The 24167-nt window shown below is 41.2% G+C and overlaps 1 protein-coding gene and 1 pseudogene across 3 annotated transcripts in view; one reads left to right on the top strand and one right to left on the bottom strand.

The window, feature by feature from the left end:
* LCLAT1 (lysocardiolipin acyltransferase 1) overlaps positions 1-24167 on the bottom strand; it is a 157505-nt gene that overhangs the window by 35985 nt on the left and 97353 nt on the right. For all 3 annotated transcript variants that reach the window (XM_060186816.1, XM_060186817.1, XM_007523889.3), the window contains one exon: positions 18533-18649. In XM_060186816.1, coding sequence (XP_060042799.1) covers positions 18533-18649 — 117 coding nt within the window. The remainder of the gene's footprint in view (positions 1-18532; positions 18650-24167) is intronic.
* LOC103114241 (glutathione S-transferase Mu 3-like) lies at positions 8519-9269 on the top strand (annotated as a pseudogene).

The following is a 24167-nucleotide window of genomic DNA, read 5'->3' as shown; positions in this document are numbered from 1 at the left end:
TAAGCCACAATAATGTCTTCTAATTAATACCCAATAAATAGCTAGCCTGATTTGGAAGCTAAATTAACCATATCTTAAATTTGTATGGGTTAGCACTTTATATAAAGACAGCCAACTGCCAGTTAAGAGTATAAAATCAAATAAGCTGGTTCATAAGGCAGAGAAACGGGCAAGCAGAATGCTCAAAGTCTTGAGTTATTAAAAAAATTCTGCTCTGATATAGATGACCTTTATGAGAGAAAAGCAATCTGCTTCAATTTATGGAAATGCTATGAGCTTCTGGCCAATGGAAATGAAGGTTCATAAGGCCAAATGTGCTCAGGCTCACTCTATCCCACTCTGCTGAGGCTCACGGCACCACTGTCTGTAATTGCTGCCTTTGTTCTCACCATGTTCTTTCCCTCTCCTAGCTGAACCGTGCAGGGTGGCAGGGTAAGATGCTGAGGCTGGTACACAAAGTTCTTTCAGCACGGCACTGTGAGTCACTGGGGGAAGAATTCCAAAGACATTTTCAAAGGAAGTCTAATTAACGTCAGGTTTACAGTGGCTCATGGCATCCAGCCCACAGGGCAGTCAGGGGGAAAGCTACACTATCAACACAGGTGGGTACAATGGGCCCTGTGACCCTGTGTTCAGTGTAAGCGCACAGCCGAGGAGAACACAGATAGCCCCAACTATAAACACTGAGTGACCAGTGAGAATAACCACCTAGAAACACAACGTATTTCAGTACTACAAAGGGAAAGTTCAGTGCATGGGTTTAAAAAAAAAAAAAAAAAAAAGAGTATCTTTCTAACTGTTGGTGCATGTAGGTGATCAGCCTGGTATAAAAAAGGGGGGGGGGGCGGGTAGTGGTGCACCTGATTGAGCGCACATGTTACGGTGCACAAGGACCTGGGTTTGAGCCCCTGGTCCCCACTTGCAGAAGGAAAGGAAAGCTTCACGAGTGGTGAAGCAGGGCTGCAGGTGTCTCTCTGTCTCTCTTCCTCTCTATCACCCCCTTCCCTCTTGATTTCTGGCTGTCTTTATTCATTAAATAAATAAAGATAAAAAGTTTATAAATAAAAAAGATTTAAAAAAAAAAGATACACTCTACCTCCCCCCAGAAGCCCACTGCTCTCTTACTCAACCCAGATTAGCTTCACTCAGCAGAGGACCATTTGCTACGTAATAAACATGCAGTAACATTGCCAGAGACCCAGACAAAGCCTCGATTCCTACCCCCAAAGGAACTTACATCTTAGGAAAGAAGATTAAGATAGAATCAGGCTTGGGGTACAGATCAACCTGCCAATGTCCATGCCATCGGAGAAGCAATTACAGAAGCCAGACCTTCCACCTTCTGCACCCCATAAAGGGATAAAGAAAAGGGAAGCTTCCAGTGGAGGTGATGGGACATGAAACTCTGGTGGCGGGAACTGTTATAACCTTCTTATCTTACAATCCTGTTAATCACTATTAAATCACAAACAGAATTTTTTTGTTTAAAAAAGAAAGAAGATAAAATCTATTTGCAAAGTGATTCTTACAAGAAGTATGAAGTATGCTGGAGGGGGCTTGGTAGCATATCTTGCTGAAGAGCTCAAGAAGTGATCTGCCTGAGCTGGGCATCAATGTGCATGCAGGTCCTGTCTGAGGGAAAGAGGTGGGGACACTGCAGGTGGCAGTGAAAGCTGAGGACGGTGAGTCACCACTCTGGAGGGAGCAGTAAGTAGCCTTGGGAAGGCAGATGGGGTCTGCAACCTGAGGGTTGTGAGAGCCACATACCTCCACGTACCTTGTTTTAGCTGCCTCCTTTTCCCTCCCACACTAATCAAACCTTCTTCTATTTCTAATAACTACTTCTATTTCCACCCCACTGTGACCAGAGCACAACCTCACCTCTGATCTGATGGAACCGCCTTTCACCAAAGCATCCCTCACTTTCTTGTCTGTTCCTCACACCAACAAAGGCGTTCATGCTAAACCTCACGTCCTACCTTACAAAGTAAAGGTCCCCAGAACTTTTTGTTTCCATCCACTCCTGATTTCTCAAAAAATCTGCCTCACCTCTGCTCCACATCACTTTTAGTTTTTTCTCTGCTTAGTTTGCTCAGCTATCAAAAATACTCAATTCCCCTAGTCAGCCTGGATGTGGCTTTCCCTTCTGTTGATGACTCCAGCTCTTTCCTCCCCTTCAACCAGCTCCTTGTAGGAATCTTCAGCCTTGCTATCTTCACTCACACACATCAATCCTTCTTACTGTGACCCAAGGTCAACAGATATAACCCAGTTGCTGCACTCAGACAATTCTTATAAACTGCATGTCCAAAGAGTTTGTGGGTACCTGAATGCCAGATAAGTTGCTGAGTTTCCGAAAATAAAGCTATGAGTATCTGACCTGGCAGACAGGCCCAGCACTAGAGAGAGAGAGAGAGAGAGAGAGAGAGAGGGAGACAGAGAGATAAATTTAGTATTTGCAGATTTATGACCATTTAGAGCTCAAACAGAAAAGACAAGCTTTATTTGTTTTAATCTCATAAACATTTGTAGAAGCACAAATAGGACAGAACTCCAATGATTCTTTCTTAGGAAACAGCCTTATAATTAGGGTGAATCATACCTTTCCCCCAGTGTATGTCATCACATAGTCTGTAAATAACTCATTCATGGATCAAAAGAGATGCAAAAGAACAGGAGATGCAATTATCTTTTTTCTTCTGAGCCTATCTTTAAACTGAACATAACTAATGCAGAAATCTCTAAATAAGATTTGGGGGATGACTATGATGATGCAAAGGTCAGCACACATTTTACTTGAGAACAAGTAGCCAACTTTTAGGAAGATAATCAGCTCTTAGAATACCAAGAAAGGGACACTCTGTAAAGTCACAAGCACTACCTTTATAGCTCCTCTTTCTGATCCCTCTTACTTTCTATTTTGTTAGAAGTGAGACTTTTTCAATACTAAGACAAGCTCTCTAACTTCTGTTCATGCCACTTAAAATGATGACCTCAGGACTTCAAAAGGTCAGTCTTCATTTGTGGATCTCCAAACCTGACTATGTTCTCCCTATTTCTTTATAGAATCAGACCCTACCACTCACCCCTCGATGCTTACTTACTTTCGGGAGCCAGACACCTGGCTGAGCAAACACAGTGCCATGCAGAAGGGCTGGGTTTGAGCCCATGGTCCCCTCCAGCAGCGGGGTAAGAGGAAGCTTCACGAGGGGTGCAGCAGTGCTGTAGGTGTCTCTGCTTCTCTCTTCCTTTCTAGTCTCCTCTTCCCTCTCAATTTCTGTCTCTAGCCAATAAATAAATAAAAATTTAAAAAGAACTTGGAAGGCCCATCCCCTGGAGCCTCCCTTACTCTTTAGTCTGCCATGACCCAGAAAAAAATGTTCAAAGTAATTTCACACCAGGAGTGTGAAGTTTCTCCCCAGAGTAACAGCCTATTATGGCCAGATGGTAGACATTTCACAACGACTACCTCTAAGAGCATCCTGCGAAAACCAGGAAGTTGTTTTGTCCATTTCTGAGGAATACTGGCTAAGCCCAGCAATATTCTCTAGAAATTAGAGTACTAAGTGTGCTTAGATGAGGAGTGGGCCAACGCTCTTCTGTAAAGCAGCTCACTGCAGCTGTAAGTCACCAAGAGCTTCACACACTGAGAAGGAATAAGAAGACCCTACCGGCATAAGGATCCCGGTTCGAGCCCCGGTATTTAAAAAAAAAAAAAAAAAAAAGACCCTACATGAATGCTGACTTCTAGAAGGTCAGCACTGAGGCTCATGTTTGACTTGGAGAGGCTCTTCTGAGCTTGGATAATAAATAACGTGTCTCCCTCCCCTCAAGCCCTGTGCACACAGACTTTAATGCCTGGCTTTAAAGGAACCATGTGCCTGGCTTTCTTATTTTACATTTTGCTAAAGGCCACCTCAAATCTATGAGGAAACAGAAAGATGTAAATCATAAGTAAACTTGTGAATATGGAATTTTGAAGAACTTTTATCCAACCGTCTCATTAGTTTTGTCACGGTTTCCACAAGGAACCTCCTCAATCTTGCAGACTACACTTAAACAATGCAAAACTATTTCAAAGACTGGAGAATTTTTGCAGGTAAGTTCTCTCACTTAAAAAAAAAAAAGCATCTGTTAAGCTAGAGATACAACCTGCATTCTCACATTCACCATCTAAGAAGTTGTGCCATGCTCTCACAGCGACAATACCCACATTCTGTGTAATCTTGTAAAAAGTGCTGTGGGGGGGGGGGGGGCAGGCAGTGGCACACGGGGTTAAAGGGACATACTATGAAGCACAAGGACCCATTCAAGGATCCCAGTTCGAACTCCCAGCTCCCCACCTGCAGGGGGGCACTTCACAAGTGGTGAATCAGGTCTGCAGATGTCTTTCTGTCCCCCTCGCTATCTTCCCCTTCCCTCTCTTAATCCCTGTTTTACAAAAAAAAAAAAGTGCTGTACATAATAAATAATGAAGAATGGAGGGCATTTACTTAATACTGAAATATTTGTTTGAAAAGTGTTTTGTCTGTTTGTTTGTTTAAGAGACAGAAAGGCAGAGAGCATGAAAGAGACCACAGCACCAAGCTTCCTTCAGTGCAGTGGGGGCCAGGCTCACCTGGGCGGTACTCACAGCAACGTAGGGCACTAACCAAGTGAGCCATTTTACCAGCTCCAGAAAAGTTTTTCTCTCACCACAGACATGCCTGTAACATGAACAATAGCAAACAACAGAAGAGCTTAATTATGATGCTTGTTGTCAGTGAATATAAGATAGCTCTCTCACCAGTCTGGAGAACTCTCAGAAGGCTAGAAATGGACCCCCCCTATGATCCTGCAATTCCTCTCCTGGGGATATATCCTAAGGAACCCAACACACCCATCCAAAAAGATTTGTGTATGCCTATGTTCATAGCAGCACAATTTGTAATAGTCAAAACCTGGAAGCAACCCCAGTGTCCAACAACAGATGAGTGGCTGAGCAAGTTGTGGTATATATACACAATGGAATACTACCCAGCTATTAAAAATAGTGAATTCACCGTTTTCAGCCCATCTTGGATGGAGCTTAAAGAAAGCATGTTAAGTGAAATAAGACAGAAACAAAAGGATGAATATGGGATAATCTCACTCACAGGCAGAAGTTGAAAAACAAGATCAGAAGAGAAAACGTAGGTAGAACCTGAACAGGAGTTGGTGTATTGCACCAAAGTAAAAGACTCTGGGGTGGGTGAGGAGGAGAGTGCAGGTCCTGGAAAAGGATGACAGAGGACCTAGTGGGGGTTGTATTGTTGTGTGGAAGGCTGGGGGATGTTATGCATGTACAAACTATTGTATTTACTGTGGACTGTAAAACATGAATCCCCCAATAAAGAAATTAAAAAAAAAAGATAGCTCTCTCACATAAAGTATTAGAATGAAAAGAATCTGATGCATTGGAGAGTACTGCTCATCACAGTCAAACGAGTCTATAACTAGAAATGGTACTTTATAACATAGGCTGAGAGATACGGGCCACTGGCTTGTCTTCTCTTTTAGCGACCCTTCCCTGTAATAGACAGAACCAAGTCAAGATGAGAGTGTCTGCATTGCTACTAACTATCAAACAGTTATAAGCAACCATGTTGTGTGTGCAGGGCCACTCTGACAGAGTCTCCAAGATCACTCTTACCAAGAGAAGTACATGGGACTAGCTCCACATCTTCGGATAGGATGCTATTGCGTGGGGGCATGAAAGCTGGTGAGGACATATATGCTCCCTTCTCCAAAGCAAGCTTGTCGGGAGAGAGCAGGTGACTAAGGAACTTCTGCATCGCACACTCCCCACAGTACGGAGGTGCCAGCAGCATCAGGACTGCTCTCCTGGGATTTGGGGATAAACTGAGTGTGTGTACTTTTAAAAAAAAATTTTTTTTTAATTTATTTATTTTCCCTTGTTTTTTATTATTGTTGTAGCTATTGTTATTGATGTCAGCATTGTTAGATAGGACAGAGAGAAACGGAGAAAGATAGACACCTGCAGACCTGCTTCATCACTTGTAAAGTGACCCCTCCCTGCAAATGGGGAGCCGGGGGCTAGAAGCAGGATCCTTATGCTGGTTCTTGCGCTTCACGCCATATGCGCTTAACCCGCTGCGCTACCACCCGACTCCAGAGTGTGTGTACTTTTAACAGCGAGATAAGTATATGGTGCCTACACTAGAAAACTGTATATAATATCATCATATATGCATCTGCAAAATTTCAGCATTATCTATACACTATATGCAGAGAGTGGAAAATTTTATTTTTATGTTAAGGATGCTCAGATATCTTTTTGATGAGTAAAACATCGAAGTATTTAGTTTGATGTAGTCACAGATTTTTAAAAAACATATGTTTTTATTTATTTGGATACAGACAGAGAGATATTGAGAAGGGGAGGAAGAGAAGAGAGAGAAGTAGAGATACCTGCAGCACTGCTGGGTCCTCAACCAGGTGCAACATGGCCTGGCCTTTTAGATAATTTTTTTTATCAGAAACTATTTGGGGGTGGGGTGGGTAGAGGTGGTGGCACAGTGGGTAAAGAGAAGCACGCCGCAGCCTGGAGTTCAATCCTTGACAACGCATGTTCCAGAGTAACACTCTGGCTCTCTCATACGTAAATAAATTTCAATTAAAATCTTATTTCAATAAAATGAAGGCACGTAAACTTGGTTTGCATGTGCACACAAACACACACCACAGCAAGGCTGGCACTACTTTAATAATATGTTTGCAACACTGAAAACATTCCGCTTGAAGTTAGACACAAAAAGTTCTAGGAGCTAGAAAACATACAGTAAAACATACAGTAAAATGTTTGCGTAAGTGGGGAAAAAAAATCTCTGAAGTTACCCTAAAGGCACAGTCTTTGTAACTAACGAAACAGACACACATCCAGAATAAAGAAGCGCAAAGTACTTTTTGGACAAATCCAAAAAAGAAAGAGAATGGACCTACAATGAGATGTTATGCATAAATGTAAAACCAAAAGGCAGACACGAGCTCCTGTTAAGATGAATTTCTGGACTCAAGGATCCGCCAGGCTTTGAATCAAGTCAGTGACCTCACTTAGTGAGAATCAATTCTGGGTTTTCATGTGAACAGGAAGCTGAAGCATATTGTCACATACCTTTCCTTTGCACCAAATTGCTTTCATTTTTGCTTCTAAACGTTATTCTGAGGACATGAAGATCTGGTGCGTGGCTGACAGGCACAACTGCTGCTGCTCTCTTCCTCCCTCCCATCTTTTGGCAGCAGAGGAGAGACAGAACGTGCCAGTGTATGTAACAATATCCTTGACAGTTAGGGCACAGGCCACAGGGTACCACTCAAAGGCACTCCCACACATCTTACTTACAAAAGCTTCTTCCACAGTTCTGAACTTGAAAACAAACATACAAGTGTAACAGTTGTCAGCACTGTTAGCATGATACTCAAGATAATAATACAGTCATTGCAGCAGAACATTATCTTTTCGGCACAGGCTAGTCTTTTGAGTAAGTAAAATACAAGCTGGCTATAGTTTTCACTTTGCTATGGAGATAACCATCTTGACCAACGGTATAATATGTTTTTCAAGAATTTTTATTTTACCAATTGTATCAGAAGCTGCGCTCTAGTTTTCACTTGAGTTGGTCTTTCTGGAGAGTGAGCGTTTATCCCTGCAGGCGGGAGCTGGAGTCAGAGCAGAGCCTGAGCAGTCAGTGGCACAGGGAAGACCACAGCTGCAGGAACCGTCTTGCTGGGACTATCTCATAATGTGGAAATGCTGGTAAATTTGGGCACCGTGTACAAGGTACAATTCCCCGCTGACTTGCATAGATTCAAATGCCAAGGGTGTTCATTTAAGGTACAAGTAACATACTTTCATGCATCCCTTCTAATAGTATGATCTAAAAAAAAAAAAAAAATCAGCCCTCTTATCTTTCGGTAGTTAAAAAGGAGATGGTCTTAGTACTTGCTATCCACCACGCACCTGCAAGTGCTATAAATCCCACTGCAGTGATGGCAGGCCATGTGGGTTACTGTCTGAGAGTCTGGTTCCTGGAGGGGCCCTACTGATCACAGGTGCATACACAGACACACGGTGCATAAGTCTAGGTGAGATGCTGAGGACATCTACAAAAATGTATATCAAGCTATAAATTTATACTAAATGCCTGTGATATTCATAGCACTGTATATTGTACCTCAGATATAAAATAAACAGAGCACCGTATCTACCCTATAGGGATTCAGAGTCCAAAAGAGAAAGAAAACAAAAACCAAGAAAATAAGAAAAACCACTGATCATGAGAAATACTCAGAAAAATGATCAAGACAAAGACAGCATTTGGTGAGAGTAAGAAGACTGCGGCAGTGAGATCATAACTAGGAGAGGTCAGGTGCTAGCCTGAAAAGAGAAGTCACTTGGACTGGCTTCAAGGACCAACAGCAACTGTTCCAACAGCTGTGAACAGCTTACAAAAAGGAATCACATGGGGGAAAAATGTCACATGGGGGGCCAGTCCTCCAGACACTGGACCAGCGTCACCATGTCGTCCAAGTCGATTATGGTTCTGGGCTACTGGAATATTTGCGGGCTGGCGCACGCCATCCGCATGCTGTTGGAGTTCACCGACTCGTGCTACAAGGAGAAGCACTACACGTGTGGGGAAGCTCCTGACTAGGATAGAAGCCAATGGCTGGACGTAAAATTCAAGCTAGACCTGGACTTTCTGAACTTTCCCTGTCTCATGGATGGTAAGAACAAGATCACCCAGAGTAAAGCTATCATGCGCTATATTGCTTGCAAGCACAATCTCTGTGGCGAGACTGAAGAAGAAAAGATTCAAGTGGACATCATGGAAAACCAAATAATGGATTTCTGCATGCAGCTAGTCAGGCTCTGCTATAACCCTGACCATGAAAAACTGAAGCCTCAGTACCTGGAACAGCTCCTGGGACAACTGAAACTATTCTCCTTGTTCTTAGGGAAATTCTCCTGGTTTGCAGGGGAAAAGATCACCTTTGTGGATTTCCTTATCTATGATGTCTTGGATCAGAACCATATGTTTGAGCCCAAATGTCTGGATGAATCTCCAAATTGGAAAGATTTCATGTGCCATTTTGAGACTTTGGAGAAAATAGCCTCCTACACGCAATCTGATCGCTTATTCAAATTGCCCATCAACAACAAGATGTCCCAGTGGGGCAACAAGAGATTATGCTGAGCAGGAAGCAGATTTGCACTGCTTCTTCCATCCAGCGTCTTAGGGACTGAACTCTTTTCTCAGCTCTTTTCAATAAATGGCACTTTGCTAAAAAGAAAAAAAAAAAAAGTTCCATGTGGCTGCAATGAAAAGAAGACTGAGAAACAGGCCAGAAAGGACACAGACAGGGATGAGCCCTCCCTGGGCAGTGGTGGCTGACCATGCAGACGAGGCCCTGCTTTGCCAAGCGTTGCAGACACACAAACACCACAGGGGCTTGGTGGCCTTCTGTCCATGCAGCAAACCTCACTAGGCTGGTCTGTCACACTGATAGTTTGTCCCCCCCCATCCCCGTCCCCTGGGTGCTGGGGTGGGGAGCCATGGAGGATATGATTCCAGAGCCTGAGCACTTGGTATGCAGTCCTCATTAGCAAAGGTCTAATTTTCCAGCTAGTGAGTGGGGAAGGACAGACAGAGGAAAGACCACTTAGGAGGACCCACTGAGAAGCTGTAAGAAAATTCAGGGAAGAGATGATGACAGTGAGAACTGGAAAGAAATAGAAGACGGGTTCGAGATGGTATGATGAGAGATGGCAATTTCACTGTGCTGACCACAGCAGCGGTGAGTGAGCCAAGAATGACTCCAGGCTCCATCACCAGAAAGTTGGGGGATCTTGGACTGTTAATGTCTCTGGCCTTCAGCTTCCTTGAGCACTGGAGATGATTCTCACACCTCCTCAAAAAATCGAAGGAATGAGGCCAGGGAGATATCAGAAGTAGCACACCAGACTTGCATGCCTCAGGCTCCAGAGATCCCAGTTCAGTCCCTGGAATCATCTTAAGCCAGAGCTGAACAGTGCTCTGGTCTCTTTCTGCCTCTCATTAACATAAAGAAATCTTAGAAAAATGAAGAACTGAAGGAAGGCATTGAAGCGAAGCACTTGGCACGATGGTAGCACATTCAAGCATTGCCATGATTGATTAATGTGAGGATCAGTGGAGGAAAAGCAGCTTCTGGGAATGACAGTTCAGCTCTGAACACACTGAAATGAAAGTGCCTGCAGGTCACCCAGAGGTAAGGGTCTCAGAGGTGCTGGGAACCAAGGAAAGCCTCTGGAGAAGGATTCAGACTCCTCCAGCTGTCGGTGGTCATTGAAGCCAGCAGCCTGCAGGGCCTGGCACAGGGAGACTGTGCAGTGAGGGGAAAGGAACCCTGGAGAGAAGTCTGGATGGCTGAGGCGAGCACCGAGGAAATAGCCCCAGAGTGGCCAGAACATTAGGAAAAGAGAGAGAGGTGTGGGGAAGGCTTATTCCAGGCAGAACCTGTGGGGCTGCCTGTGGCTCTGGGGAAAACAACCAAGGCAATGGCATCTCTGCCCTGGGCTGGGACACAGAGCTGCCTGTCCTTTCAGGAAGGTAGGAGGTAGAAGGTGCTACAGTGGCTACCAGCACAAGGTCTGTGCTGCTAAGTCCTATCAGGGATAAGGAGACAGTAAGTGCAGGTGACTGCCAGACAGGGAATGAGAAACGGACTCGATTAAAGTGAGAATCCTATTGATACTTGCAGGTTAAAGAGCCATGCGATGTAGGCTTTACCCTGGACAGGCATAATAGGGGCAAAATGCAGACATGAGGCAACCAGGAAGGATTCCTTGAGACAAACAGTCTGATTCAGGGTGGAGGAGACAGCATAATGATCCTGCAAAAGACTTTTTCATGTCTGAGGCTCCAAAGTCACAGGCTCAATCCTCAACACTGCCATAAACCAGAGCTGAACAGGCTCAGGCAAAAAGAAAGAAAAAGCAAAGAAAGATTCAAACAGGCTGATTCACGTGGCATGAAGAAGGGAGGACAATCTGAGTGGCGAATTTAAAAAGTGGACTGGAACCCTATTAAAGCCTAGACTATGGAATATGCAACCGTGCAAATATTTAAGTGCTTCCTTTCCTGGAAAACGCCTAATTATTCTTTTCTTAAAAAAACACGGTTTTAAAATCTGTCTCAGTTCATATACCTCTCCAATGTCACTTCAAACAAAGTGACTGACTTTTTTTCTTCTAGTCAGGTGCCAGACATAGGGCCCCATGCAGAGAGACTAGGTAGTGCCAGCTGAGCCATCTCTTGGCTGGGCCTAGCTTTTACTTCCTTCTGTCTTGAGAGAGAGAGGGACAGAGAGACAGAGAGCGAGAGCACACACACCAAGTCTCTCTGCACCACCCAGGATGTTCTCTAGGAGTGCCATGTGGGCAGAGGGTCACAAGTTAGGTAGGCTCTCCCCTGCTGAGTCACCTTTCTTCATGTCCCCAAATACTGTTGAGTCATAGCTCTTGTGATGTGTTATAATCTTGCTTTTAAACCTTACCAAAAGAGGCCTGTCAGAGCACCAGCCAGAGGTAGTAAGTTCAATTCCTGGCATCACAATATGCCAGAGCTCTCTTAATAGGTAATAGTTAAACCCATGTCTTGGTATGTCAGCAAGCCAAACAACATATATGCCTACAAAGACCATCTGAATAAAAGAATATATTCACAGTTGCACTAGAGTAGTTCTGGGCATTAACTCTGAGCAAAGTGAATTAGCAAAGAAGCCAGAGACAGAACATCCAGACAGGCAGGAGGAGTGAGAAGAAGTCAGGGGACCCCATCCCAAGGAAATACAGGATGGTACGACGTCTCTAAGGATGTTTGCAAGGCCATAACCAACAGTATCTGGTGGTTGAACCACAAAGGATAGTATATAAGAACAAGATATTTTTAAACTAAAAAAAAAAGTATGCCCCTTGACTCAGTAATTAGACTTGGAAATGTATGCTAATAAGATTACAGAAATTTATGCATACTTTAGTATTATTTATAGGAACAGAAAACTGGAAACAATTTTAATTTTGAACAATAGATGACTGGCTAAGTCTATCTGATTACCATGTATAACTAAACATCATAATGTAAGCATAGTGAGAAAACAAGCACATTATAGGAAGTTTTAAATAAAAGCAAAATATGAGATGACCCTAGTTTTGTTTGCTATGTAGAAATATGTATGAAATAACATAGGAAGGTTTTTTTATGTCAAAAAATAAATACTGGGTATTTCTGAGACATGGCTGGGAAGACTGTGGGTGCATTTTCAAAATCTGGTAGCTTCAGTGTCATGTTCCTTTGTTTTACTTTGTTTTGAAGATTAGGCAAACAGGGAGTGAGCTGATGGATATATGAACCAAGAAGTAAAGGAGGCGATTACAAAAAACATATTTTTGACATATATTTCCATTCAAGCAATTTATACAGTATAGTTCAGGACAACAGTTAAAATTGTTGAAAAGAGAAAAAAAGAAAAGAAAAAAGATAGCAAGGGGAAAAAAAAAGCAACAGACCTACTTTTACATCCTGGTACAGCAACTTAGCAGTCATGCGACACAGGACAAAAGTTGCTAAAGTTAGTCAGTGTGCAAATTACTACTGAGAGTAGTTAAGAGAATTAAGGGATGAGTTCAGGACCCCATTTTCAGACTCTGATTCATCAGGTCTGAGCCTGGACCTTAATGTCTGCATTTTAAAGACCTTCCTAGCCTACTCTACTAGAAGGACAAGGTAAAGAAACATGTCAGCAGCTCAGTGCCTGGCACAGGATAGCTATTTAATGCATGTTAGATGATAGGTATGGCATAAGCACTTCTCTCACTCTTTAGTAAAGATGTCATCAATTCTTTCTTCTTTAAACACAATATACCTCAGGTCTTTGGCTATGAGAGAGAGACATGGGGGGCGCAGACGTGGTGGTGGTAGCAGGGGGGTTTAAAAGGAGCAGGGAAACCAGTTACCAGGGTCATTTGTGGTCTGAAGTAACACAATGGCATACAAGGATCCAGCACTGGTGACCCCAAAGGTTGTTGACATGAGCTTATCTGTGATTCTGCTGATAGAAGTTTGAATCTTTTCTGCTTTATGAGGTGAAAGAACAAGTCACTTAGCTGATTTGTGAGCAACCATGGGTCAGTATATAAACCTCATTTAGGTTTCATTATGTTCTTTCTCTATAAATCCACAAAAGCTTTGTTCTTTGCAAAAAAAAAAAAAAAAAAAAAAAAAGGCCTCAAAGGAGAGTCAACTGCTGTGCTACAAAGATATTTGCAAATTTGGGGAAATGGAAAAGGTCTCAAAAATATTCTGGGAAATGTCAAAGATGTACTGTACAATTACATTTCTCGAGCATAACAGAAAGGTCTTCCTATTTCATAAACAGTCCCCAGCATCAGAAAGGTCAGAGTGCGTGGCATATGATACACCAATATTTCAATAGCTTGTCTACCTTTCTTCCCTGTCCTACCTCCCCCAAACAATCATCAAAACGTAGTCCTGGGAGAAGCTCCCCAACCAAGCTGAAGGCAATGAGTCACAGAGAGTGGCGCCCCCTGCTGGCCATCTTGTGGTTCCCCCCCCAACACACACACACGCACAGGCACACACACACACACGCACACACACATCCATACAGAATCACTATAGGCAAGAAAGGAAAGGAAGCACTGGTCATGCCCTGTGCAATAAACAATAATACTAATAATAACAGGAAATTAAAACGATGGAACATTACTGTTTAAGGCTGAACTGTTTGACTGATGTGTTATTTCTTATTTATTATGAAGCATTCTCAGAGCAAATAACTACCACAGAGCATAATGGGGGAGGTGGGCAGGCGATAGGGCAGCCCCTAGGTGTGTGATCTGGGTGTTGAGTCCATGGTTCTCTCCCTGAGCAAACGTGGGCAAGCTCTGAGCTGGTGTGCTGCAGGAAATCACCTCATGGGGATTTATTCTTTAGTAAGCCCTCTGTCTTTCAGGTAAGTAGAAAGATGGTCTTCCGTTCCTTCATATTTAGAATTTAAACATATGAACTAAACATGGATTGGAATATGGATTTTTTTTTTTACTTTGAATTAAAAAAATATCTCAAGTCCAAACTTTAGATGTTGACTTTGCCCAGCTGCCTGCCCAGCTCTCCACTGGCTCAGGCTCTGTGTCCTGCCTTACATTATTTGTTTTTGTAATTTTTTAATTATCCTTATTTATTGCATAGAGACAGCCAGAAATTGAGAGGATAGTAGGAAATAGTGAGAGAAAGACAGACAACAGCATCCTTGCTTGACCACTTGCAAAACTTTCCCCCTGCAGGCGGGGACTAGGGGCTCGAACCTGGGTCCTTGCACATTGTAACATGTGCAATAAACCAGGTGCTCCACCACCTGGCCACTCTGTCTTACATTCTTTACTGTCCTCAGCCATCTGAGTGTTTCCAGCTCATCCAGATAACAGCACCTCTAAGGACCAAGAGGAAATTCAGCTTCTTGAAGAAGTCTTATCTATTTTAATGATACCTCTCTAATCGTACAATCCTGTAGTTACGCAGCTTATTTGTGTACGATGTACTGTAAACTTTATAATTATTACCTCACACTGCTGTTAGCTTTTTCATGTGTATTCTTCTTAGATCCATGAAGACTGTAAACTTTTCAAGTTCATATCTTTAAAAAGGCATACCCTCAAAGAAACAAAAGTGCCAGGCCACTACCCCCAACTACTTCAGCCTTATTTCCCCTTCTTTCCAAAGTACATATTTGTGCTGCCTGCTGGTGAAAGTAATTATTGCAAGGTTACAACTCAGCTGACTTTCAAATCACAGTAGCTGAGGAAGGATAGAGGTATCATTATTAAACAATAAACCACCAGAGGCAGATATAAGCTAATTTTTGGTGCAATATGCTAAAAGTTTTAAATTATATGATAATTTACTATAGCTATATAGTAATCTATAGTTATATAGCAAACACTCTCATGGCTGAGGCACTGAGGTCCCAGGTTTAATCCCCAGCATCACCACAGCCAAAGCTAAGCAGTGCTCTAGTCTCTCTCTCTGTATATTTCTCATTAAGATAAATAAAATATAAAAAAAAAATAATTCATGTAAAAGTCTGTCTAAATTATCAACTCCCTTTTTATGTCTGGGTTAATTTAGAACTAAACTCATCTACTACTGTCATCAAGTGTTGCAAGGTTCTGTGATTAGATGTCTGTATAAGCCATCCATGACAGATAACTTTTAGTGTAACATAGTGAAGTGAAAAGTAGCTGAGACACCAAGCTTGTTCTCAGATGATAGAAAAGAACTGTCCACTTTTATTGTTTTGAGTAACTCTTTGCAGGACATTATACATCCCTGAAAAGGTTTAGATTGTTTGTCTAGCAGATTCCAGTAACGGATATGTGTGCAGTCATGTGACTTCACATGGCTGTAAGTTGTTTTAATAGTGGCTTCTAGAATTTCATTAGAATCATTATCTATAATGGTTATTATAAAACAAGTTGCTTCTTCACATAATTTTATATCAAAAGCAGATCTTACGGGATTCAAGACTGGAGGGTTGTGCTGGACCATTCTAAGCTTTAAATTCCTTTTCTAAAAGGGGCGACTAGACAAGACAACCTCAAAGATCCTCTTTCCCCGTGATCCTTGACAAACTCTCTTCTGTTGACAGAACACCCAAAGTGGCCTGAGTTGACGGGGCTCAGGCCCTGCCTGGATGGGTACCTCCACACCCTCTAGGACCCAGCTAGCCTCTGTATTTCTTTTATTAAAAAATCTTCTTTAAAAGCCATCCAGCTCACTACTGGAGTGAAGGTGCTTTACAGTGTGGAAACTTAAACTGAAATTATGCTGTAAATTCAGAAGGCACCCAGTTATAGGAGTGAGAGCTGCCTAAGCAGTGAGACAATCGCATTCCAATAACTGAAATTCCATACTTCGATTTCTGCTTTAGTTTTACCCTATGGATTAAATGTTAGTAATGGTAACTACCAGGCTGGCTGTTGTGAGGATTAACTGTGAGGATTAAAACACTTCACATCACTGCCTGGTACTTGTAAATGTTCAATAAACCTTTGCTGCGGTTATTATTATAATTATCATCAGATTTCTTATTTGCACTACTATTAGGATGCACAGGTTATATTCTAATATTCTACTTTTCTTTTTTTTTAAGTTTTTTTTCAATGTCTTTTTTTTAATGTTGTAGTTATTGTTGTTATTGATGTCATTGTTGAAGGGTAGGACAAAGAGAAATGGAGAGAAAGGGGGAAGACAGAGAGGGGGAGAGAAAGATAGACATCTGCAGTCCTGCTTCACTGCCTGTAAAGTGAGTCCCCTTCAGGTGGAGAGCCGGGGGCTCGAACCAGGATCCTTATGCCAGTCCTTGTGCTTTGCGCCACCTGCGCTTAACCTGCTGCGCTACTGCCCGACTCCCTATATTCTACTTTTCTCACTAAAGCAAATAGGATCATCTGATTTTTTTTTTTTACTGAGTAATGGGGGGTCACTTGACAGTTCTAGTGAGAAAAATCACATAGTGTAGCTGTTGACTGGTTACTGAGTAATGATTAAGTAATAAGCATTCTTCAATGGTCTAGTAAATTAGTTCACTACAGAAACGTTTTCCGGATTTCAGAAGAGAAAGTCCTATCGATGCAGCCTTGCCCACTATAAAGTGACCTCTCAATTATCCCTTCTACATTTAGGAAGATCTTTATTAGCAGATATGTTCCAGTAGCAGTTGTGTTAGCGGAGAAACCCAGCAGATGGCTGTGTTCCATGATGTCATTAAACATCACAAAATGCCAAGCTGTATGAGGAAAAAGAGCATTGACTGGGACCAAGGGATAGCCCACCCAACAGGCCACATGCCTTGGCAAATAAATGCACAGCCCAAGTTTAAGCTCTAGTACCACACGGGAGAGCCTGGTACTGGGACAAACTCCAATGCTGTGATGCCTTCCTCTCTGTGTGTCTCTATTGGAAGCAAAAATAATAAGACGTTGGCTTCGGGAGTGAAATTACATATGTAGGAGATCCCAGTGCCACATACAAAAAAATGCTGTTGAGCTAGAAGGGCATGTCTAAGTTATATGGTGCCAGGAGTGATCTCACTGTAAAAACAGCATCAGCACTTTAAGGCCTGGTGCTTCTCTAGCCCACATCACAAACAGGTGTGCCTCCAGCTTCCAGAAACCTCTGTGGGGAAGCAGGCACTCAACTATAAACACGGCAGCCATGAAACCCATAGGTCCCCATCACATTAACTACTGTCATAGAATCCCAAATGCAAGTCCAGAAAACTAGGGCATTTCCTGTTTGCTATGTTGATGCCAGGCTGTCCTAACTTTGCTTTCTTTAAGATCATGGTAACATAGTTGCAAGATGCTTCCCCTTGGCAGGGCTCATCAGACACAACAAAGCCTGAATGAACAACAGTCAACAGTGATCACACTACGAAAGACACCAAGACTTTGTATCTTTTCTTACATTTCAAGGCCTCTGATATTAGGCATGAGTGGATTTATGTCAAGGTTTTATGACAATGCAGCAACTACAAGATGATGGTGATGATATGGCCCACACGTCACCATTATACAACAGTGCTGCTAGAATCAGTAACATACAAAAGGGATTTTCCTTCTGTTAGCTGACTCTGGACTTTGAGTTATTCTTGCAAATTTAACATAACGTTTTGATATGCTGCAGGGTGATTTTCCATGTAGATATCCATGTGTTATTTGTACATATGTATATGGATATAACAGATTGCAGTTACAGTGAAATGGATAACTTGGTATTTTGAAAAAAAAAAAAAAAAAGGATATCAAGATGTAAATAACCCAGTGGGTGTGATATCATCAATGAGATTCCCCTCGTTCCCATGACCCCTTCGATAGCCAGGGATCTGGAAAAGTGTGAGGCAGTAGTGTGAACTATGAACTAGGAAGAAGACTGAAGTTCTGGGCCTCACCCCTGGAAAGCTACACATAGCCATGGTGTCAGTTTCTCTTTGGGTAGAAAACGGAGGTAACCACATTTGCCTCCCTACCAACCAGAACTATTTCTTGAAGTGAGAAGAACAATGAATATAAAAATATTTTCTTAAGTTATAAAGAACTATAGTCCAAGTATAAAGATACTTTCCAGATAGTCTTGCTGCTCTAAGAAACAGTTATAGATAAAATGACAGTCTTTCTGTGTGTACCTGCATGTACCATTGTCTATTCCCTAGAAGGGAAGTCTCAAAGTTTTGTTTTTACTCTTATAAAGATATATTTCTAAAGAATATACAGTAAAAAAAATTTAGTGCATGGGGACTAGTAATAGAGATGCTATCTTATTTCTTGAGAGAAAATATAAAGAAATGCTTTGTAAATTCTAGAAAGACACATGTAAAGTTTAGCAAGTTTGTAACTTACATAAAAATAAAACAAATTGAGAAGGGTGCTTACCTTCTCTTAGACGATCCACTACAAAAGTGAAGCCTGTTGTTCTCGGATGTAAGACATACTCATATTTCTTAAGGGAATTTTTTTCAGCAAATTCATTACTTCGAGCCTTGCTGTTTTCTGAGATAAAACAAGAGACTATTAGAAAATATAAAACAAAGGAAATGATATGTGAGGTAAAGATATGTGTGAAATTGTTTTAATTAAAACAAATCTATGTAGCAGCTTATTCTATAATCACTGAACAAAGCACACTGGGACAAATGAAGACATGGACACTTTGTCCATAATAAAGATTCTAGAGCTACTTACTAAATATTTTATAAGGTATATGTGATTTTACATTAGACTTTGAAGTAAGTCTCCATAATTAATTTTCAAGTGTCTAAACATTTTAGATTTCATAAAGTAGTTGATGTACAGTGAAAACAAATAAAAATAAATATTTACTCAAATTTTCATAAAATAATACTTACATAATAAAATTTGAATTCTAAAACATAAGGCATTAGTAAACCAAATGTAAAAAAATAATAATATGGATTTATATATCTAGAAGTAATAACAAGCAATTTGCAAATATATCAGATTAATACTTTTTAACCCAATAATTTAAGGCTTTGGTGCATAGTGAAGAGTCTGCCTCACCCAGGCACAGAGCTGGCTGACATCACTGACCCAAACCACGCCACAACAGAAGGGGCACAGTGAACACATCACAGACAAGCATCTGAACAGGGTCAGGCTGGCTATGGTTACAGAGTCAAGTTCCAGTTGTCGGCAAACACTTCTGTTTCCATTCCATGAGGCAACACTGCCAGTTCCAAGAAGAACCAAGCCCATTATCCAGCAAATTTATGAAAAGTCAAATCTTGAGAAATCTGGCCTCAACTACTTAGATCGTGAAATACTTTCTGATGACAGCAGATGTTAGAACCTGCAGTGCTCAGCTGCATCCTGAAATTTACAGATTCTTCCAATTCACAAAGAAAGGGAATTAAAAATAAAAAACCTGTATATATACAAATAGAACTGCCCTTAACCCCAGCATAAACCAAAGCTGAGCTGTGCTTTGATCTATCTCTTTCTCTCTCACTAAAATAAAATATTTTTCTACAAATCCACAACACTCCTAGAAGTAACGTTAAGATTACAGAGTCCATAAAACTTTGAAGAAAAAAAAAGTGAATGTCTTCCACCCCCCAAAAAAAAGAAAGAAAGAAATCACACCAAAGAACACGCTAATTAAAAAGTCACATATTTTATAATTGAGGATCTAAGTCAAAGACTAAATATCCACAGATCTCCAACAAAGCAAAAAGAAAGGCCCTTAACATGAAAAGTAAATGCTCTCCTCACATTCACTTGAGACCATCTGGGTGTGGTACTACCAAGCAAGGTTCTCTGGGTCTTGCAGAGAAATCCAAGGCAAAGGTGAGTAGAGAGTTGACTGACTACTTTAGCTCACTCTTCCAGTTCATCACAGAGGGGGCACTAAAGCGAACTCTGTTGGCCAGGTCCAAATGCTTCACTGGTGTGGCAAGGGAGAAATCATTAAGAGGCAGAGAGAGCAGAGATGCAGATTTCCCCCCAGTCCTACTTCACTTCCTCACCGCAGCCAGGTGGGCTCCTAGTTCCCAGCTCAGGATATGTGCGGTCCTGTCCCTTCACTCACTTCCCCCCCCCCCACTCTTTGTCCATTTCATTCATTTGATCTCTTTTCTCAAATAGCAAAGTAAAAGGATTTCTCTGTTTTGTATGGAGATGGTTTATACTCCCTCATCTTCTATTACTCTTTCTCCTTATGTTTATTTTTTGTTTTCTTTTGCTTTATTTTATTATTATTATTTGCCTCTAGGGTTATCGCTAGGGCTCGGTGCCTGCACTATGAATCCACTGCTCCTGGAGGCTATTTTTTCCCCTTTTGTTGCCCTTGTTGTTTATTATTTTGTTGTTGTTGCTGTCATTGCTGTTGTTGTTGGATAGGACAGAGAGAAATCCAGAGAGAAAGGGAAGACAGAGAGGGGGAGAGAAAGAGAGAAGACACCTGCAGACCTGCTTCAATGCTTGTGAAGCAACCCCCCTACAGGTGGGAAGCTCGGGGCTCGAACTGGGATCCTTAAGCCAATCCTTGCACTTTGTGCCATATGCGCTTCGAGACCCCCCCTTATGTTTATTTTTTGTAGTATTTTTCTAAATGCCTCTTGGATTGTATGCTTCATAATATAGCCTTTGCACATAAAATGCAGGCATAATATATTGATTACATGAAATATATATGTAAAAATAAATAAGTAAAATAATATGTAATTTTATTTTACTTTTTATTTATTTATTTATTTTTACTAGAGCACTGCTCAGCTCTGGCTTATGGTGGTGCTGGGGTTTGAACCTGGGGCCTTTGGTGCCTCAGGCTTGAGAGTTTGTTTCCATAACCATTATTCTATCTCCCCAAAACTTAGATGAAATTTTATACACAACAGTGTTTAACAGCATCCAATAATTATTAAAACCTAGCAAAGCTTTCTTTTTCATGTCAGGAAACATGGCTCAGTTGGCTAAGCCACACCACCCAGATATTATCCCAACATTATCCCAACATTATTCTAGATGTTCCTGCAAGTATAAGGTGATGAAAAATTTAAATCCAGTTGAAGTCTGAGTAAAGCAGATTACCCTATCCAAAAGTGAAAGGCTTTGCTAGAAAAAGATTAGCCACCTCAATCAAGAATTTGCCAAAGGACTGACTTTGAAATTACACTGGAAAATCCTTCCCTGAGTCTGCAGTCTGCTAACCTACCCTGCAGATTTCTGTCTTGAGATAAGACCCTATAATCATATAATCCAAGCCCTTGAGATCTCTCCTGACCTCACTCTCTACTCTGTCTGGCTGTCTTTCTTTCTCTCTCCCCCCAACTAGTTTTCTTTTTCTGGACAACTCTAATAAACCATCACAATATGAAAAAAATCTAACCTTAAAAACACATTTTCAGAAAAAACTGACTATAATATATAAGTACCCAAACAGTGTGGTGCTAATTTCCCAATTTTGCTTCAATTAATATATATATTAATATATATTCAATATATATATTCAATTAATATATTTTTTTTCTTAGACATGTGTTTGTGTGTATGCATACGATCAAACAACTTGAAAGTAATGAATCAAAATACTGACGGGCAGTGAGAGCACAGTAATTTTCACACTGCTTTCTGTTTCACAATTTCAAATTAACATAAATTACTTCCAAAATTAAGAAAAAAATTACAACCAACATTAATATGAAGATAGTCTACATGTAAGGTTACAATGAACTATACCAACTTGAAAGTGCATATAAGTAAGCTGACTTCAGTACTTACCAGAAGATTATAAGACATTCTCTTTGGACTGCAAACCCAAGTTTGTTTGTATGATGTATGTATTTTTATTCTATGATGAGTGGGAGAGGGGGTTGTCCAGCACTGTTCTGTCACATGTGGATAGAATCTAAGCCCTCTAGACCTTGAATAAATCCCTCTCTACATTGTTACTGGTAATTTCTATCAGGAACAACACAATAGACCTTTTTGTGGGCCCCATAGGACCTTGCCCTCAACTTGGATCAACGACAGTAGAGAATGTTCCATCCTCCAAAGGGAGGATGGACAACATACTCTATGCTACACCTGACGAAGATGGGTCGATATTGGGGAAGCCTGGAATCTTCCTACTCATGACCACAGAATGTGAGCTCAGATCTACTGGGATGCAAAGGTCACATAGGCTCCTAAGCTGAATATGGGCCCCAGATCACATCAAACCGATAGGGTTTATAGTCAACAATATTTATACCCCTTTCCCATATTTGGGAGCTACTCTCTTCCCTGATCCAGCTTTCTGGTCCTTTTTCCAACCATGACATCATCTCCCCAGACAATAACTTGAATCCACTGGCATATCAGATTTCAGGCTCAGGGGAAAAAAGAAAAAGAAAACTAGTATAGCCACAGGTCCTTTGGAATATAAAATATATCTACTAGCTATTTACAAAATGGAGGACCACCCCCGCCCCCAACTCTTCATCTGTACTATTTCAGCCTTTAGGTCCACAATTTGTTTGGCTTTGTATGTGAACTCTCTTTTCAACCACCAGGTTTCAGATGCTAGCATGATGCCGACCAGACTTCCCTGGACAGACAACCTCACCAATGTGTCCTGGAGCTTCACTTCCCCACAGCCCTTCCCCACTAGGGAAAGAGAGAAGCAAACTGGGAGTATGGATCGACCTATCAACACCCATGTTCAGCGGGGAAGCAATTACAGAAGCCAGACCTTCCACCTTCTGCATCCCACAAGGACCTTGGGTCCATACTCCCAGAGGGTTAAAGACTAGGAAAGCTATCAGGGGAGGGGATGTGATACAGAGTTCTGGTGGTGGGAATTGCATGAAGTTGTACCCCTCTTGTCCTATGGTTTAGTCAATGTTTCCTTTTTATAAATAAATTTTTTTTAAAAAAAGAATCTAAGCCCTCTAGATTATTTGCAGTCTACTCACTGAGTCAACTTCCTAGAAGTTTAGGTCATATTTCTTTTTATTTTTTATGCGAGTAATAACAGGTTACAAGATTACTGGGTTGCAGGGTATAGTTTCATATCATACCCATCACCAAAATTCTGTGCCTCGACCTCCCATAGTTCTCACAAAGTCCTAGAGACAGTTTGAAAATCCCAAGTTTAAACTTAACTATGGTACCTAAAACACCTTTGAACTAGCAGATACTTTTTCAAAATTGTAGTTATATTGCTGAACTAACTTTAAAAACAGTAATTCAGCCCAACTTGAACTGTCTGTAACAACATCAGTCTGTTTTCTCTGTTTGGCAAACAGGCAAGTTTTGCAAGATGGTCTTAAGATATAGATACTATTTTACATTAAAAAAAAATATCCAGCTATATCATGTAATGTTGACTATTTTAGACATTAAAATACACAATTAGGTGGGGCATTCATAACCTCAAAAAAGACAGACTAAAGGAGAAAAAACAGACTAAGTTTTTATCATGTATATTTTGTAGGCTCTGTGCACATGAAAATGCACGGGCATCGGCACACTAGTACAGCTAAGTAACAGTGAGTCAGTCATCAACTTTTCTCCTGTTACTTTGTAATCATTAAACAGCTGCCAAAGCTCCCATTCTTTAGTGTATATTTTGGCATTTACAACCATAAACAAATCTATCATTTTACTAAATGGCTTTTTATACTCTTGATATTCCAATACCCAAATTTAAGTATTATACACCCTAAATATGAAAAAAATATGGCTATCTGATCATTAACATTTCTGGATGGTATTTTAGTTTTTGAAGTCAATCAGCTTCCAATATATAGTGGGGGAGGGGGCGCCAAAGGCCTCACTCACTGTAGGTTCCCTCCTGACCTCCCCTTCAACCATCAGCTCCTGTTCCAAGTTCTTGTCCTTCTGAGCACTAAGGCCAGCCTGCTGAGTGTCGCTGGGTCCTTCACAATACATATTCAAACTTATAACGATATGCAGTAGGTATTATCCTCAATATTGTTCTCTGGGACTCAACTATGTTTAGCATTTTAACTATAAAAGTCAAATATATACTATGCAGTAAGCACATCTT

Source organism: Erinaceus europaeus, chromosome 3 (genome assembly GCF_950295315.1).
Source record: "Erinaceus europaeus chromosome 3, mEriEur2.1, whole genome shotgun sequence".
In the NCBI taxonomy this organism is placed as follows: Eukaryota; Metazoa; Chordata; class Mammalia; order Eulipotyphla; family Erinaceidae; genus Erinaceus; species Erinaceus europaeus.
The sequence above is the reverse complement of the archived record's forward strand: the minus strand, read 5'-3'. Positions and strand labels throughout refer to the sequence as shown.